The sequence below is a fragment of the Vigna angularis genome, chromosome 7, assembly GCF_016808095.1.
Source record: "Vigna angularis cultivar LongXiaoDou No.4 chromosome 7, ASM1680809v1, whole genome shotgun sequence".
NCBI lineage: Eukaryota > Viridiplantae > Streptophyta > Magnoliopsida > Fabales > Fabaceae > Vigna > Vigna angularis.
Genome location: NC_068976.1, coordinates 22,576,301 through 22,595,540, shown reverse-complemented (window position 1 = coordinate 22,595,540; position 19,240 = coordinate 22,576,301). Strand labels below are relative to the sequence as shown.

The window sequence follows — 19,240 nt, the reverse complement described above, 5'->3', positions numbered from 1 at the left end:
ACGATATTTAACTATCTTTAACATAAGACTTTAAGACATTAAGTTTGTAAATATCTTTTTTTATATATTATTTATCACGTTTATTTATATTTGTACTATATGGTCGGGTAGTTGCACTACTAAAGAGGGGTGGTCGGTCACTTATATTTGAACTCTCAAATTTGGACAAAACAGAATAAAGATCATTTAATCGAACATGATTAGAGACCAAATAGGTACTAATTAGTGTATAATAGGGCGAGATTGAGTCGTGATTAGACTAATCTTAAACCCATCTAGAAAACTATAAAGAGATATCAAAGGTAAAAGCTAGGTGATCGCATTTATTGCGAATTTAAGAGTTTGCTCTTACCCTTCTGGATTAATTACTGACTTAAGCATCAAGTACCTTTAGCAGGTATCCTCTATCGGTTTGGAGCGTCAGCGAAAGAGAATTTGGACTAAGACGAACATAGTTACCCGTGCGGCTAAGGAGTAAAAGTGTGAAGATGTGTTTCGTGGAGTTACTCGACCCTACACCCAAAACAATATTTATATAAGAAATTTTGTGTAATATTTAATTTAAAGTCTTAATGTATTAAAACATTAGGTTCATAAAATTTCTCTTTATATATTATTCATTTATAACCATATAGAAGAAATCTAATGTCCCTTATAATTGAAAATCTGAATGTATTTGGTTTTTCTCAAGTACGAGTCTCCTCCCTACATTATTAATTTTTCCTTCATGTCAAACTTATTTTACCTATAAAACATGACATAATCTTTTAGCTAAAACTTTCAAGCATTAAGCTAATATTTGATTAAGAAATGAATATGAATTAAGGTAATATTTGGATTAAGGAATGAATATGAAAAAGAGAATTTGAGGAAACTTAAAAATGGATTTGAGGAGAAAGTTTGTAAAAGTTTGTCAATGATATGATGAGTAAAAGATTAAACAATGTTTTAATTAATAAAAAATAGATGTTTACCAGTTTGTTTTTGTGATAAATTTAATATAAATTTAAATTTAACTAGTAAAAATTATCAATTTTTTATATCAATTAATTTAAATTAAATAATATAAAAAACATCAGTAAAATTGTATACACTAAAATAGTATATTATTAAATTTTAATGAATTATATCCAACCAAAATAAATTTAACCTAATTAAATAATACATACCAATTATATATAACTAATAAATAATTATCACACAAATATTTACTGACATCATAAATATGACAGAAATATTTATTAACACCATAAATATAACTAAGAAATAATTATCACAGAAACCAATTTCCGTAATTAATACCACAGTTATTTATTAACACAAAAATAATAATATATAACTAATAAATATTTATTAATTAAGAATTAAGTAATATATATATATATATATATATATATATATATATATGTCATCATACAAAATTAAATTAAGTACAACTTATCGTCATGTCTAACCTATTGAAGAGTAACATTGAAGAGTAATAGATATTAAAGGAAACCAACACTTAGCAAAGATTACCACGTACCACCACTTCTTCACCATGGCTCACGAACCAATTTGGTGGACGTTCTCCACCTCAAACAAAAAAATAATAATTCAAATATTTCATAAACATTAAAGTTACGAGAAAAAAATAACATAAGAATATATATAAAAAAATAGAAGAAGTTCAGTTCTAGTTTGACAAACTCGATTTCAGGCTGTCAAACTCGAAAACAGAGGAAAAGCTCCTCAAGCTTGGTAAGCAAGTTTGACAAATTCAATTTTAGCTCAGCAAGCTCGATAAACAAGTTTGGCAAGCTCATTTTCAGCTCAACAAGCTTGGTTTCAATGATCATTTAATCAAATAAATAAAATTGATTCTCTTGCAAACATAATTGATTGCAGAATTCCATGTGAAAAAATAGAATCAATTTTGTTGCATGTTTTAAGACTATGGAATCAATTCTAGTCTCATGGTCATTTCATTAAATACACATAATCAATTTTCTTGCAACCATAATTGATTTTTTCATACCAATGAACAAACATAATTGATTGTCATATTTCATAAGTGTGAAAAATATTTATTTTCATACTTATTAATTAGCTCAAAATTGTATTTATTCATGAAACAATGTGTTTTCCTCGTAGAAATCTTGTAATAGTGAGTAGGAAAGTTGTGTAGTACTTTGTAAAGGAATTTTATACATCATTTAAGTGTTGTCAGTTGTTTCTCGCTAAGCCAATAATCATTCGCTGAGCTACTGGGAAGATTATTTGCTCAACACACCTTCATTCGTTGAGCGAATTGGGTCAGTTAAAGGATTAGCAGTTGAGTTTTTGCTCAGCTCATACATAGTTGTGCGTTGAGCGAATTAATTAAATCTAAATTGGTTTTTAGTTCGAGAAAGACAGAAAAAAAGTTACTTCTGACAGAGACAAAATTACGAAAAGTTTTTAGAAACTCCAATAGACTACTTCAAGGCATCAAGACATCATTTCTGCAAGGAATTGTTTCAAATTTGTACATTTTAGATGACTTAGAGTAACTATAATTCTCTCTCGTTGAAATTGGATGTAATGAACTCACTATGATGTAAATTTTTTGTTCAATATAATTTTGTGTTCATATGTTTTTCTTGATTTACTTGTTATTATACGGAAGTATGATGTAATTTAGATATTCAGTTTTATTGGAAAGTAAATTTGAATATGAAATCAACAAAAAAGAACAATGCTATGAATAGTTTCAATTCTTTTGGTCATTTATTAACATCATATTTTAATGCAAAATATATGTTGGATTAATTAAGAAATTAATGATTTAACATATATATATATTTAAAGCTTCTTTTAAGGAATTAAACCAAGATACATTAATGATGTGAATGTTTGAACACAAAGTATATTGTCATAACTTTACTCTAATTTGAGTCATGAAACTTAATTCAATGAAGCTTATTTTAAGTTTTTAAATCATAATCATTAAATTCTTGTTATTTTAACGTAATTTCACCGATATGAATTCAACTGTTATCATTACTAAATTGATAACATATTTGATTATATAATATAACACAAATTCTTGGAAGAACGATAATATGTACTTACATTTACTATTTTACTACTTGAAACAGATTGGTACACTTGTTAAAGGTTATCAATATCCTATCAATGAATAAAATTAATTCTACTTGCATTATAATTTAAAATAAAAGGTAAGACTATTTTGGTCTTTTTAAAGGAACAGTGTATCATGTTAAAATATCCTCCAAAATGTATGAATGGAATAATCCACTCTCCTATAAATCTGCTCTTGTAAATCAACCAAAACAAGTGAAAATAAATACAAAAATTAATTATAAATACATCTGTTTCTTAATATAGAAACAATAGACTTATAAATGCAAATAAAACATAAGTTCGTGAATCTTATTTCTTATGTTATTCATGTTACACATTTCTATTTAATGTCAAAGTTTTCCTTTCACAATTGAAATTCTCCTAATAAATATAAAAAAAATAATGTTTGATAATTATAAAAAAATCCGTTTTATAATTGTGACAAGAGAGATATGAAGAGAAGAAAAACTACTAGAAAAAAAATCAAGAAATGAAAGAAAGATGATCATGGAAACAAGAAACAAAAAGTTGATATAAAAAGGAACAAGAGAAATAATTTAGAAGAAATAAGAGGAAAAAATACAATATAAAGATAAAAGAAATAAGAAAAAGACAAATAAAAGCAAAATGAAAAAGAAAAAAGAAAAAAATAATTAATTCAATTATAATTATAATAGCAACTATGCAACTTTATTTAGAATATGACACTTATTATTCAACTGTATCTTCACATAAATGTTGTTTTAATGACATGAGAAAGAGATTTTGAAAGACATAAATTTAAAAAAAGAATTATATTTTTTACAATCCACACTTGTCACAATTCAACCCATTTAATTAAAAGGCTTAATACCCTATTTTGTCCCCAGTTTAGCCCGAAAATATCAAATTAGTCCATCATTTAAAAAATGTGTCAATTACGTCCTCACTTAATAAAATTTGTATCAATTAAACCCCTTCCGTCAAATCCGTACAAACGGTGTTAATTATCTTGATGCAAAATAATTAACGTCGTTTGTACGGATTTAATTAAGTAAGGACGTAATTGACACATTTTTTAAAGGATGGATTAATTTGACATTTGCAAGCGAAACTAAGGACAAAATAAGGTATTAAGCCTAATTAAAAAATATGATAGAAGTTACGAAGAAACATCCAAAAAGCATATGGATCTTCTACAAATATCACATGCTCACCCATATATAGACTAGAGAGAAAAATATCATTAATATTGATGACAGTACAGTAAAACACTTTCAAAATAATTAATAAAGAAGAAAATGCCAAACCCATACAGAAAAAGAGTAATATCTCTATTACTTTTATTAATTTTTTTATCTGTTTTTTATTTTAAATTTTTTTATATGTATTTCATTTACTTAATTTGTATAAGAATGAATCATTTTTGTTCTCTTTAACTTTTCCATGTTGTCAACACCCAATTTCGTCCGGATAAATATAATTTATCACAAAAAAATAACAAATAAAAAAATAATCAAAAATAAACCAAAATGAAAAAACTATTTATTTTACTTTTTGCACCCCTAAATTTTCTTTTAAACACTTAATCCAATGGCCCAAAATAATCTCACTTTTTTTACTTCCTCACCACCCATCTTTTCTTATCACACCTCATTCTCCACATCACCATCCACCTCACCCTCCACATCATCTACCTTTTTCATTTACTTTTTCCACATCATTTCCATATTAATTTTATATATCAACTTTTCTAATTATTTCACTTACATTTTTTAATTATATCTTCTCCATCAACATTTTTTATTATCCATTTTTCTCCACCTTATTTTTCCACCCACTTTTTATATTATTTCTTTCACTTATTTTCCACATTAACTTTTACTATTCACTATATTTTATTTTACCTACTTTCTCCACCAACTTTTTTATATTATTTCTTTCACTTAATTTTCATACCTAATTTCTCCACCACCTTTTTATATTATTTCTTTCACTTAATTTCCATACCTAATTTCTCCACCAACTTTTTATATTATTTCTTTCACTTATTTTCCACATTAATTTTTACTATTCACTATATTTTATTTTACCTACTTTCTCCACCACCTTTTTATATTATTTCTTTCACTTAATTTCCATACCTAATTTCTCCACTAACTTTTTATATTATTTCTTTCACTTATTTTCCACATTAACTTTTACTATTAACTATATTTTATTTCACCTAATTTTTCCACAAACTTTTTATATTATTTCTTTCACTTATTTTTCACATTAACTTTTTCTATTTATCTTTTTTTATTATATTTTATTTCATCTAAATTTTCCACCAACTTATTATATTATTTTTATTCATCAACTTTCTTCATCCTTAACTCTATAAATACCTACATTCTCTTCACTTCACACACAAAAAAGTTACATAATATCCATCTTCTTTCTCTCACACACCAAACCTCTTCATCCTAAAACTCTACTTCATTTTTCTCTCACATTTTACTATCTCTCTATACATATAAAATCTCATACCACATTTCTACTACAAATTCATCTTCTTCACCATCAATCTACCTCTTCTCACAACTTATTACAAGCAAAGTCTTACTTCATCTTTCAAATCTTTAACAAGGTACACATTTTCTTTTCATTCTACTTATATTCATTTTGATCATTTTATAGTTTATAAATTTATCCTATTTTCTACCACAATTTTATCCTATGCTTTTTGATATTTTTACGTCATAGATATTTCAACTCACCTCTCTTTCTTAATAAAAAAATAAAAAAATATAAAACTTTAAAAAACATGTAATAATAAATATCGGTATGAGTACTCGTGCGATCGTACGCATCAGCCTAGTACTCGTTACCCAAAATATAAAAAAAAAACAAAAAAAGCCGTATGAGTGCTCGTGCGATCGTACGTATCAGCCTAGTACTCATTACGCAAAACAATAAAAAATAAAAAAAAGCTGTATGAGTGCTCGTGCGATCGTACGCATCAGCCTAGTACTCATTACGCAAAACAATAAAAAATAAAAAAAAGTCGTATGAGTGCTCGTGCGATCGTACGCATCAGCCTAGTGCTCATTACGCAAAAAAAATCTAAATATTACATCAAAAAATACCAAAAAATATAAAAATCTTCAAAAACTAAAAACATCCACATTTTCAAACAACAATCAATATTGCTAGCTAGAACTACGTGATCCTTGATTCTCCATCAAAAGTGGAGATACGTAGGAGCAAGGCTAGTCCTTGTCAGGTTCACTCTCCCTAAAATCCAAATTTATCCATAACAAATTCTCAAACAATTTCCTAAACAAAATTTCAAGCAGTTTTCTAAATGAACTACGGAACCATGATTTCTCATTCTGAATGAGAATACGTAGGAGCAAGGTCAATCCTTGTCGGGCCCAAAAAACTAAAAAATATGGTTTGTTTTTCTTTATAGTTTTATTTTAAGGGAAAGTTAAACATTTTGAAAACCACATCATATTCGCGTATTTAGTTAAAGGTACTGCCTTAAGGCAAGCGTTGTAGGGTGTTGATACCTTCCCTACACGTAACCGACTCCCGAACCAAGAATCTGGTTCTAATAGACCATGCCTTATCATTTTATGGTTTTTCCGTAGTTTTCCAGAATAAACTATGGTGGCGACTCCAATCTCTTTAGTCAAAATTTATTTACGTTTTTTCGGATCGTCGTCCCGTCGCGATTTCGGTTGCGATAGATGGCGACTCCACTGGGGAAATGAAAGAGAGTCAGGCCATTTAATTAGATAAGCGAATTCGATGTGGTTTTTCTTTGTGTTTTTATTCCCTTTGTCTTTATCTATGTTTAATATTTGGAATAATTGCATGTGAGTTTCTTTTACTTTTTATTTATGTTTGAAATAATTGTTTCTACTTATCTGTGTTTATTTTTGCAATTGTTGTTTTACAATATAATCTCCCTCCACACAATATGCATATCATGAGTAAGGCCCTATACCCGGGTCTGAGCGCAACTTAGAAATAGAGGGGTTGTGTAGCGGTGTCACTCTGGGATGTACTTCCTGTCTAGCTATCGTGAGAACTCCAGCTAGAGTCTGTTCTCTTCATTTGTGTCTCCACATCTAGTTGATTACTCTGACTGTTGTGGAGAGACAGTGGAAAGAGCCATAGCTCTGGTGGCCTTGATATAAGAATTAGAAAACCATCCTCGTGAGTGCATGTATGTGGTCTTAAAACTTTAAGTACCATCCTTCGATTAAGACACGAAAGGGAGATCGTTTTGTCATTTCTTTTTCATCTTTTCTTTGTATACAGCAAATAAATGTACCTAAAGAAAAAACGTAAAAAATTTAGAGCAATAAAAATGTACATGTTCTGATTCATATGTATTTTGTTTCGCATTTATCTTGTTATCGAGTTCATGGAATAATTTTCAAAAAAATAAAATAAAATAAAATAAAATAAAATAAAAAATATTTCCCTCATCATGTTTCATAATTTTCACATAATGTCAAACTTCACTTTAAAACAAAAAAAATAAAAATATTTTCAATTCCTTGTGTCGCACTCACATTTGGGTACGTCCAGCCCGTTAAGCTCAGACTGCTTTGCATTTGGTTCGATTTTTGTTCAGGTCCAAGCTTGACCTAGTTTTCTTTGTAGTCTTGCAAAATAAAAGTCAATCCAAAAATATCAAAAAAGTATCAAAGTGCAAATTTTCAACAATGTCTTTAGAGTACAATCTTCCAAGTTGTCATTTTCTTTGAATTTGTAGTAAAAATCTGAGAATGAAAGATGAACAGTTTTTGAGCCCATTAGGCCCCGTTGTCATATGCGGTTTCTCTTGAACCAGTGCATCTGAATTTCTGGAAAAAATAAAAAAAATGTTTATGAAGATTTTGTGTTTTCAATTCATAATTTCCCTTTCCATTTGTGTGAACAAGTATTTGTGCAAAAAAAAATAAAAATAGAGGAATTCACACCCTTGTCATGGTTGTAAAAAGAATAGTGTTGGGCCCATTGAGTCTAGTAGTGTTGCAAAATTTTCTTTAGTTCAATCTTGTGAAATCCTCTCATACATTGGGTCAATGTGCCTGGTAAGTCCAACTTCCTTCTATGTTACTTCTCCTCAGGTCCGATCCGATCTGGATTTTCCCGTGTCGGAAAGTAAAAAAAAAAGATCGGTTTGGAGCCCATTGAGTCCAATTGTCCTTCTCTGTCAAAAAAAAAAATACAAAAAGATTTCTTTCCGTAAATTGCATAATTTTCCTTCAGTAATATATTTGTCAAATAAAAAAAACAGCATAAGTGTGAAAGATACAAATTGTTAACAATGTGTTTTAGTACAGTCTTCCAAATTATCAGCATGATTTTCTTGAAATTTGTTGTCAAAAAAAAAATAAGAATTAGAAAAGCCCAGTTCCTACACTGGCCCACAAAAGCCCAGTTCCTACACTGGCCCACAAAAGCCCAATTCCTACAATGGCCCACAAAAGCCCAGTTCCTACACTGGCCCACAAAAACCCAGTTTCCACATTGGCCGAAAAATCTCAATTTTCACATTGGCCCAAAAAAGCCCATTTCCTATACTGGCTTGCAAAGCCCAGTTTCCATGCTGGTTCGCAAGGCCCAGTTTCCACATTGGCCGAAAAATCTCAGATTCCACATTGGCCCAGAAAGCCCATTTCCCATACTGGCTTGCAAAGCCCAGCTTCCATGCTGACCCGCAAGGCCCAGTTTCCACAAAGGCCAAAAATCTCAATTTCTACAATAGCTCATAAAGCCCATTTCCCATACTGGCTTGCAAAGCCCAACTTCCATGCTGACCCGCAAGGCCCAGATTCCACATTGGCTGAGAAATCCCAATTTCCACAATAGCTCTCAAAGCCCATTTCCCATACTGGCTTGCAAAGCCCAGCTTCCATGCTGACCCGCAAGGCCCAGTTTCCATTGGCCAAGAAATCCCAATTTCCACAATAGCTCTCAAAGCCCATTTCCCATACTGGCTTGCAAAGCCCAGCTTCCATGCTGACCCGCAAGGCCCAGTTTCCATTGGCCAAGAAATCCCAATTTCCCCAATGGCTCACAAAGCCTATTTCCCATATCGGCCCGCAAGGTCCAGTTTCTAGGCTGGTCCGTAAAGCCCAATTTTCAAAAAAAAAATACAAAAAAAAAATAAAAAAAAAATCTGTTTTTCAACTAGTATCATCATTTTCATTTCATATTACTTTTCTTCATGCATAAAACCAAAAAATACGCAAAAGTTGAGTCAATTATTTTCGATGCAAATCATCCATTTTATGAGATTTCAAAAAAAAAGTGTAATGAATGTCATAATCTCCTGTAGTCAAATGATCAAACCACATATTCTTAAGAGATATCTGTGCTTGCATTGCTTGAAAACATCATCTTTCAACCCTCGCTATACCAAGAGATTGGCCCAATCATGTTCTTGAGCCCAAATAATAAACACAGAGTTTCACACTGGGGCAGATTTTCTGTTACTTCCACTAGCTTTCATTTGGGAGATCCTGAAATCCGTTATGAAAAAAAAAAAGAAAAATGACTCTTGTTGAGATCATGTAGTCTTGTCTCCTAATTAATCTTTTGAAAATAAAACAACCAAAATTTGAAATGACGTGTGGCCATTTTTCTTCATCCAAAAAAAAAACAAAAAATATATCCATTGATACCAAATTTGAGCCAATAAGAAATTTCTTTTCAAATTTACCCAAACAAGGGTTACCATCACAGTAGAAGTCAAATTGCAAAGGAACAGACTTAGTGATCAAATGAAGAGAGTTCATCAAAAGTAAAGCAAAAACGGAAAGAATCACAAAGTGATGACAAACAAAGAGAGAAGTTTGCAAATTAGTAAGGAAAGTCAAAACATATTTGACAAATAGCTGATACAAAGTGTAGATGGTAACTCTTGTATCAAATAACCCCAAAAATTTATTTGAACCTTTATATCCTTTCTTTCAACACCCTTTAGCCCAAGCCACATTATAAGCCCAATAAAAGTCCACACGGATTGAATAATGTTTGCTTAATTTTTCATAAAGATTAATTTTGAGACAAGACAAAATGGCTAACAATGGAGTTGTTAAAAAAATGAAAAAATAAATGTCCTCGGAAGAAGGGAACTCCTTATTAATCAAGATTATACAAAGGAAAATAAAGCCAATTGGGGCAATCCTTTCAAGCCAATCATTTCCATATCCATCACAAATTTTTGAACACATTCATATCATATTCAAACTCCTCTCCCGAGTCCCAAACTTGAGGCAACTTTATAAGTTTTTCATAACTTTTTCGCCTGTTCTTCAAAACCAGGGAAACTATGTGAGTTTCAAAGTTCGTACCAAGATCGGGGTATCCCTTGTTGGGCCTCTCAGATTTGTCTGCACTGAAATTCATAAATCCACCCTCAAAACAGGGGCAGACACTTTGGAGCTTTGTCCATCTTATCATTTGTAAACCCAAAGTGGGGGCAACCTCTTTTTGAACCTCGCTTAATTGACTTATACCCAAAACTAGGGACAACTCTGTGAGTTTCGTGTGTTTTGACCCATTCAAAATATTGGGCGTCTTTGTTAATCTTTCATCTGAATATTCAAAGCTCATACAAAGACTGGGGCATCCCTTGTTGGGCCTCACATGATCTTGGTTCGCCCTAAATTTCAAAAAAAATCTATCGCAACCAAAAATGGGGCAATTTGTAAATCTCACATGATATTCTCACTCCCTGATTCATGACTTATTCCCTCACAATTCACAGATACATTTGTCCATACCTATCTTTTTACCATGCTCCAAACTTGAGTAGCTCCTGAGTAGTCTACTACCTTACATTGACATGTGTAACTGTTTTAAGGAGTAAGAGACCCAAGTAGCCAACCCGGTACCTTCCAAATCCTTCCACATATTTGTCCCAACCCTTGACATCAAGCATGTACACGCTAGTATTTCACCAAGAAATGTCCAGCACAAAAGCTTCATTTTGAACATTCGACTTCAAAATTTGACATCCTTTGCGTAAAAGGAAAATGAAAGTCTAAATCGTCATAAATTTGATGATTTCAAAGAAAGCAAATTGACTAAAAAAAAAAAATATCATAGTTTTCCATTACAAACAATCATATCATGTACATATTTTCATCAACTTTGAATTTGCCTCCATGTATATTCATCAAATTTTCTTCCTTCAAAAAGACAAAAAAATGCATCAAAGTTTTCTTCTCCAAATTTCAAAATTTACATTAATCATGTTTCTCTTGCACATCGAGGTTTCAAAATCCAAATACTTGTACAAAAATGCAATACTTTGTTTCTTAATTTCAACCTTATGCAAATTTTATTTCTCATTTCAAAAAAAAAAGACACTCATTTCTATCTCAAGAAAAAAATTCAAAATCATAAAAAAAAAAATTTCTCAAAATTTCAACAAATTCCAAAATTCCAAAATTTCAAATTCAAAACAACCAAAATATTTTACTTTCTGCTATAGGTATCTCGGCCCTCTGCAAGGCAATGGTCGAGCCCAGCAATCAAATTCATTCACTTCTACAGGGTTACGATCACCCTCCACGAGGTTATGACACCTCATTCACTTCCACAGGGTTACGACACCCTCCACGAGGTTATGACACCTCATTCACTTCTACAGGGTTACGATCACCCTCCATGAGGTTATGACACCTCATTCACTTCCACAGGTTACGACACCCTCCACGAGGTTATGACACCTCATTCACTTCTACAGGGTTACGATCACCCTCCACGAGGTTACGACACCTCATTCACTTCTACAGGGTTACGATCACCCTCCAAGACGTTACGACACCTCATTCACTTCCACAGGGTTACGACACCCTCCACGAGGTTATGACACCTCATTCACTTCTACAGGGTTACGATCACCCTCCATGAGGTTACGACACCTCATTCACTTCCATAGGGTTACGACACCCTCCACGAGGTTATGACACCTCATTCACTTCCACAGGGTTACGACACCCTCCACGAGGTTATGACACCTCATTCACTTCTACAGGGTTACGATCACCCTCCACGAGGTTATGACACCTCATTCACTTCCACAGGGTTACGACACCCTCCACGAGGTTATGACACCTCATTCACTTCTACAAGGTTACGATCACCCTCCATGAGGTTATGACACCTCATTCACTTCCACAGGGTTACGACACCCTCCACGACGTTATGACACCTCATTCACTTCTACAGGGTTACGATCACCCTCCACGAGGTTACGACACCTCATTCACTTCTACAGGGTTATGATCACCCTCCATGACGTTACGACACCTCATTCACTTCCACAGGGTTACGACACCCTCCACGAGGTTATGACACCTCATTCACTCCACAGGGTTACGACACCCTCCACGAGGTTATGACACCTCATTCACTTCTACAGGGTTACGATCACCCTCCACGAGGTTATGACACCTCATTCACTTCCACAGGGTTACGACACCCTCCACGAGGTTATGACACCTCATTCACTTCTACAGGGTTACGATCACCCTCCATGAGGTTATAACACCTCATTCACTTCCACAGGGTTACGACACCCTCCACGAGGTTATGACACCTCATTCACTTCTACAGCGTTACGATCACCCTCCACGAGGTTACGACACCTCATTCACTTCTACAGGGTTATGATTACCCTCCATGAGGTTACGACACCTCATTCACTTCCACAGGGTTACGACACCCACCACGAGGTTATGACACCTCATTCACTCCACAGGGTTACGACACCCTCCACGAGGTTATGACACCTCATTCACTTCTACAGCGTTACGATCACCCTACACGAGGTTACGACACCTCATTCACTTCTACAGGGTTATGATTACCCTCCATGAGGTTACGACACCTCATTCACTTCCACAGGGTTACGACACCCACCACGAGGTTATGACACCTCATTCACTCCACAGGGTTACGACACCCTCCATGAGGTTATGACACCTCATTCACTTCTACAGGGTTACGATCACCCTCCACGAGGTTATGACACCTCATTCACTTCTACAGGGTTACGATCACCCTCCATGAGGTTACGACACCTCATTCACTTCCACAGGGTTACGACACCCTCCACGAGGTTATGACACCTCATTCACTTCCACAGAGTTACGACACCCTCCACGAGGTTATGACACCTCATTCACTTCTACAGGGTTATGATCACCCTCTACGAGGTTACGACACCTCATTCACTTCTACAGGGTTACGACACCCTCCACGAGGTTACGACACCTCATTCACGTCTACAGGGTTACGACACCCTCCACGAGGTTACGACACCTCATTCACTTCTACAGGGTTACGACACCTTCCACGAGGTTATGACACCTCATTCACTTCTACAGAGTTATGACACCCTCCACGAGGTTATGACACCTCATTCACTTCCACAAGGTTACGACACCCTCCACGAGGTTATGACACCTCATTCACTTCTACAGGGTTACGATCACCCTCCACGAGGTTATGACACCTCATTCACTTCCATAGGGTTACGACACCCTCCACGAGGTTATGACACCTCATTTACTTTCCTGTTGTTCATTGTCCATTTTGAAATCCAGACGAAATTAGTGTTTCTTTCTTTACTTAGCTTTTACTCCGATAATACAAAAATATCAAATTTTCATATTATCCAGTAATATCTAAGTAAAGAGGGGCAGCTGTCAACACCCAATTTCGTCCGGATAAATATAATTTATCACAAAAAAATAACAAATAAAAAAATAATCAAAAATAAACCAAAATGAAAAAACTATTTATTTTACTTTTTGCACCCCTAAATTTTCTTTTGAACACTTAATCCAATGGCCCAAAATAATCTCACTTTTTTTACTTCCTCACCACCCATCTTTTCTTATCACACCCCATTCTCCACATCACCATCCACCTCACCCTCCACATCATCTACCTTTTTCATTTACTTTTTCCACATCATTTCCATATTAATTTTATATATCAACTTTTCTAATTATTCCACTTACATTTTTTAATTATATCTTCTCCATCAACATTTTTTATTATCCATTTTTCTCCACCTTATTTTTCCACCTACTTTTTATATTATTTCTTTCACTTATTTTTCACATTAACTTTTACTATTCACTATATTTTATTTTACCTACTTTCTCCACCAACATTTTATATTATTTCTTTCACTTAATTTTCATACCTAATTTCTCCACCACCTTTTTATATTATTTCTTTCACTTAATTTCCATACCTAATTTCTCCACCAACTTTTTATATTATTTCTTTCACTTATTTTCCACATTAACTTTTACTATTCACTATATTTTATTTTACCTACTTTCTCCACCAACTTTTTATATTATTTCTTTCACTTAATTTCCATACCTAATTTCTCCACCACCTTTTTATATTATTTCTTTCACTTAATTTCCATACCTAATTTCTCCACCAACTTTTTTATATTATTTCTTTCACTTATTTTTCACATTAACTTTTACTATTCACTATATTTTATTTCACCTAATTTTTTCACAAACTTTTTATATTATTTCTTTCACTTATTTTCCACATTAACTTTTTCTATTCATCTTTTTTTATTATATTTTATTTCATCTAAATTTTCCACCAACTTATTATATTATTTTTATTCATCAACTTTCTTCATCCTTAACTCTATAAATACCTACATTCTCTTCACTTCACACACAAAAAAGTTACATAATATCCATCTTCTTTCTCTCACACACCAAACCTCTTCATCCTAAAACTCTACTTCATTTTTCTCTCACATTTTACTATCTCTCTATACATATAAAATCTCATACCACATTTCTACTACAAATTCATCTTCTTCACCATCAATCTACCTCTTCTCACAAGTTATTACAAGCAAAGTCTTACTTCATCTTTCAAATCTTTAACAAGGTACACATTTTCTTTTCATTCTACTTATATTCATTTTGATCATTTTATAGTTTATAAATTTATCCTATTTTCTACCACAATTTTATCCTATGCTTTTTGATATTTTTACGTCATAGATATTTCAACTCACCCCTCTTTCTTAATAAAAAAATAAAAAATATAAAACTTTAAAAAACATGTAATAATAAATATCGGTATGAGTACTCGTGCGATCATACGCATCAGCCTAGTACTCGTTACCCAAAATATAAAAAAAAACAAAAAAAAGTCGTATGAGTGCTCGTGCGATCGTACGCATCAGCCTAGTACTCATTACGCAAAACAATAAAAAATAAAAAAAAAGTCGTATGAGTGCTCGTGCGATCGTACGCATCAGCCTAGTACTCATTACGCAAAACAATAAAAAATAAAAAAAAAAACGTATGAGTGCTCGTGCGATCGTACGCATCAGCCTAGTGCTCATTACGCAAAAAAAATCTAAATATTACATCAAAAAATACCAAAAAATATAAAAATCTTCAAAAACTAAAAACATCCACATTTTTAAACAACAATCAATATTGCTAGCCAGAACTACGTGATCCTTGATTCTCCATCAAAAGTGGAGATACGTAGGAGCAAGGCCAGTCTTTGTCAGGTTCACTCTCCCCAAAAATCCAAATTAATTCATAACAAATTATCAAACAATTTCCTAAACAAAATTTCAAGCAGTTTTCTAAATGAACTACGGAACCATGATTTCTCATTCTGAATGAGAATACGTAGGAGCAAGGTCAATCCTTGTCGGGCCCAAAAAACTAAAAAATATGGTTTGTTTTTCTTTAGAGTTTTATTTTAAGGGAAAGTTAAACATTTTGAAAACCACATCATATTCGCGTATTTAGTTAAAGGTACTGCCTTAAGGCAGGCGTTGTAGGGTGTTGATACCTTCCCTACACGTAACCGACTCCCGAACCAAGAATCTGGTTCTAATAGACCATGCCTTATCATTTTATGGTTTTTTCGTAGTTTTCCAGAATAAACTATGGTGGCGACTCCAATCTCTTTAGTCAAAATTTATTTACGTTTTTTCGGATCGTCGTCCCGTCGCGATTCCGGTTGCGACACATGTAAACAAGTTGTCTCGTTTATGAAGATGATTTTGTATTGTATGGTGGGGTTCTTAACTTTTTAACATGGGAAGATCACAATTTTTGGTCGTGGTAAATAGTTTTCTTTTAACACTACGGTGCAAAGATTACAATTTAAGGTCATTTTAAAAGTTTATAATTTTTAACATGGTCATGTTAGAAAGCTTACATTTTATGTTTATGCTTATGTGAAACTTTATGAAGAGAAGACCTAAATATTATTTTGATATCTGATTTTTTTTTCTTAATGTAGTTCTAGTTTTTTTTCTTTTCAATTAAGTCTTAATTTTTCATTAATTTTTTTAATTTGATATTTTTATAAGATACTTAAATAGTTAATAATGAATATGACATGTCATTAGATAGTTTTTTAATTTTAATTTTTAAAAAAATTGTTTATATTTTAATATTGTGTCATCATTTCTATATTTATTATTTTGATTCAATTTAATTTTAATTTTTTTAAATTAAAATAATTTTGTTCTATTTGAACTTATATATAAAATTTATATTAATATTTTTATTAAAATTTATAATTTTATTACATATTTCTGAAATTACTTTTAAACCATATATGATTTTAAATAATATGACTTTAATTTAAAATTTCTTAGTACACATAGCTTAGAAAAGTTTAATAGAGATTCGGCTAAAAAGAATTAAATTTATTAAAAATTTAAAACATAATTAAGTCTAATTTATATTAATAATAAGTATGGTTTAGTGACTGAATTGAATTATTCGTAAAAAACAATTGATGTATGCGGGGAAGCGATTTTTTGGTGAGTATTTCTTGAAATATTGAATTTTTATTTCAAAGTATAAAAAATCCTAAACCTAAACCCTTATGCACAATAAAAGCTAGTAAACATAATTTGATTGAAGTAGGTGAGTGTGAAATGCAAATGGAATAATCACATTTATTAACTGTTATAGAACATCTTGAATTAAATACTAACAAAAAGAACACTAAAATATGTTACTTTTTATGTTCAAAAGAGGCTATACGTATTTACGAAAAGGTCCCGCCGCACCGAAAAGACAGCTTTGCACAGTACACTGCTTTACTTACAAACGTGGATTGCAGAGGCTCACACATTTGCCTTTCGTTTTTGTTCATCTGAAGCTATAACTGTAGCTTATAGACACATTTTTTATCATAAACGAATACCAGAAAGCTATTAGCTCCAATGGCAGAGGCAGCAAAGAAGAATGGCCATATCGTGATGATACCCTTCATGGCACAAGGCCATATCATCCCATTCCTCCAACTAGCACGACAAATCAAACACAAGACAACCTTAAACATCACCATAGCCAACACCCCCCTCAACATTCAATACCTTCGATCTGCACTTTCTTCCACTTCCCCTGATCAAATCCGTCTTGCTGAGTTACATTTCAACTCTACCCAGCATGGTTTGCCACCAAACGTAGAGAACACAGAAAAGCTTCCTCTCAGTCACATAGGCAAATTGTTTAATTCATCGCTCAGCCTTGAGGCTCCTCTGCGCTCCCTCATAGCACAGATCACAGAAGAAGAGGGTCACCCTCCACTTTGCTTAATATCTGACGTGTTCCTTGGCTGGGTTAACAGCGTTGCAACTAGCTTATGTATTAGGAATCTATGCTTCACCACTTGTGGTGCTTATGGAACTTTAGCCTACATCTCTATCTGGTCCAACCTTCCTCACAGGAAAACAGACTCTGACATGTTCTGGGTTCCGGGGTTCCCTCAAAACTACCGCTTCCACCGTACTCAACTGCATAAATTTCTTAGACAAGCTGATGGCACTGATGAATGGTCGCAGTTCTTCATTCCACAGATTGCACTTTCTATGAATTCTGACGGATGGATTTGCAACACGGTTGAGGAGATAGAGCCTTTGGGGTTGCAGCTTCTGAGGAAGTATGTTCAACGTCCTGTTTGGACTGTGGGGCCTCTTCTACCCTCTGCTAAGGGTTCAAAACATCGTGCAGGAAAGGAATCTGGTATAGCCCTTGAAGCTTGCATGGAGTGGCTGGATTTGAAGGATGAAAATTCTGTTGTCTATGTTTCTTTTGGATCACAGAACACAATCAGTGCCTCCCAAATGATGGCGTTGGCTGAAGGGTTGGAAGAAAGTGGGAGATCGTTTATTTGGGTTGTGAGGCCACCTGTTGGTTTTGACATTGATGGAGAGTTCAAGGAAGAATGGTTGCCAAAAGGGTTCGAGGAGAGAATGAGAGACACCAAGAAAGGGTTGTTGGTGCAGAAATGGGGACCCCAGTTGGAGATTTTGTCACACAAATCCACAGGAGTGTTTCTAAGCCATTGTGGATGGAACTCTGTGTTGGAGAGCCTTGGCCATGGTGTGCCAATGATTGGGTGGCCACTAGCTGCAGAGCAGGCATATAATGTGAAGATGTTGGTGGAGGAAATGGGTGTGGCTGTGGAGCTCACTAGAACTGTGGAAAGTACCATTACCGGAGAGGTGGTTCAGAAGGTTATAGATATAGTGATGGACCAAGAAGGGAAGGGAAAGGACATGAAGGATAGGGCAAATGAGATTGCAGCTCACATGAGAGATGCCACAACAGAGAAAGGAGAAGAAAAAGGGTCTTCGGTAAGAGCAATGGATGATCTTGTTACAACCATTTTATCACCCAAGCCTCTATGATTTGGAATTTGAATAACAATGAAGTTGCTAATGGAAGCATTCTTGTTAAACTGCTCAGTAACCTTTACCACTAAATTTTCAAAATGTCACTGCGAAGATCAGATGTTCATGCATTAACTCAAGCATATTTTATGTATAGAAAAGCTAATACGATCTCCGCAATATTTCGCCTATACATCGTCCATATTGAATCTTTTTAGGAACGAAATTTAATTATTAAAACCGCTATCCCTTTTTTCCTGTTTCACATTCAGGACTATCTTTAAGAAAAACAAATTAACTGTGTCAAAATGTGTTTTTCCATGAAAAGTGCAAAAAGAAATTGTTGACATTCAATCAAACAGGACTTGCGTCAATGAGTATTTTGACTAAAATTTCACTTATCATCCAATAAAAATTTATATT

At 33.2% G+C, this 19,240-nt stretch overlaps 1 protein-coding gene across 1 annotated transcript; it reads left to right on the top strand.

Moving 5' to 3' along the window:
* Positions 1 to 17,259: 17,259 nt before the first annotated feature.
* Positions 17,260 to 19,010, top strand: LOC108338110 (UDP-glycosyltransferase 92A1). Its single transcript, XM_017574819.2, has one exon. The coding sequence runs from the start codon at positions 17,366 to 17,368 to the stop codon at positions 18,833 to 18,835; it is 1,470 nt and encodes a 489-aa protein (XP_017430308.1). The 5' UTR covers positions 17,260 to 17,365; the 3' UTR covers positions 18,836 to 19,010.
* The last annotated feature ends 230 nt before the right edge of the window (positions 19,011 to 19,240 follow it).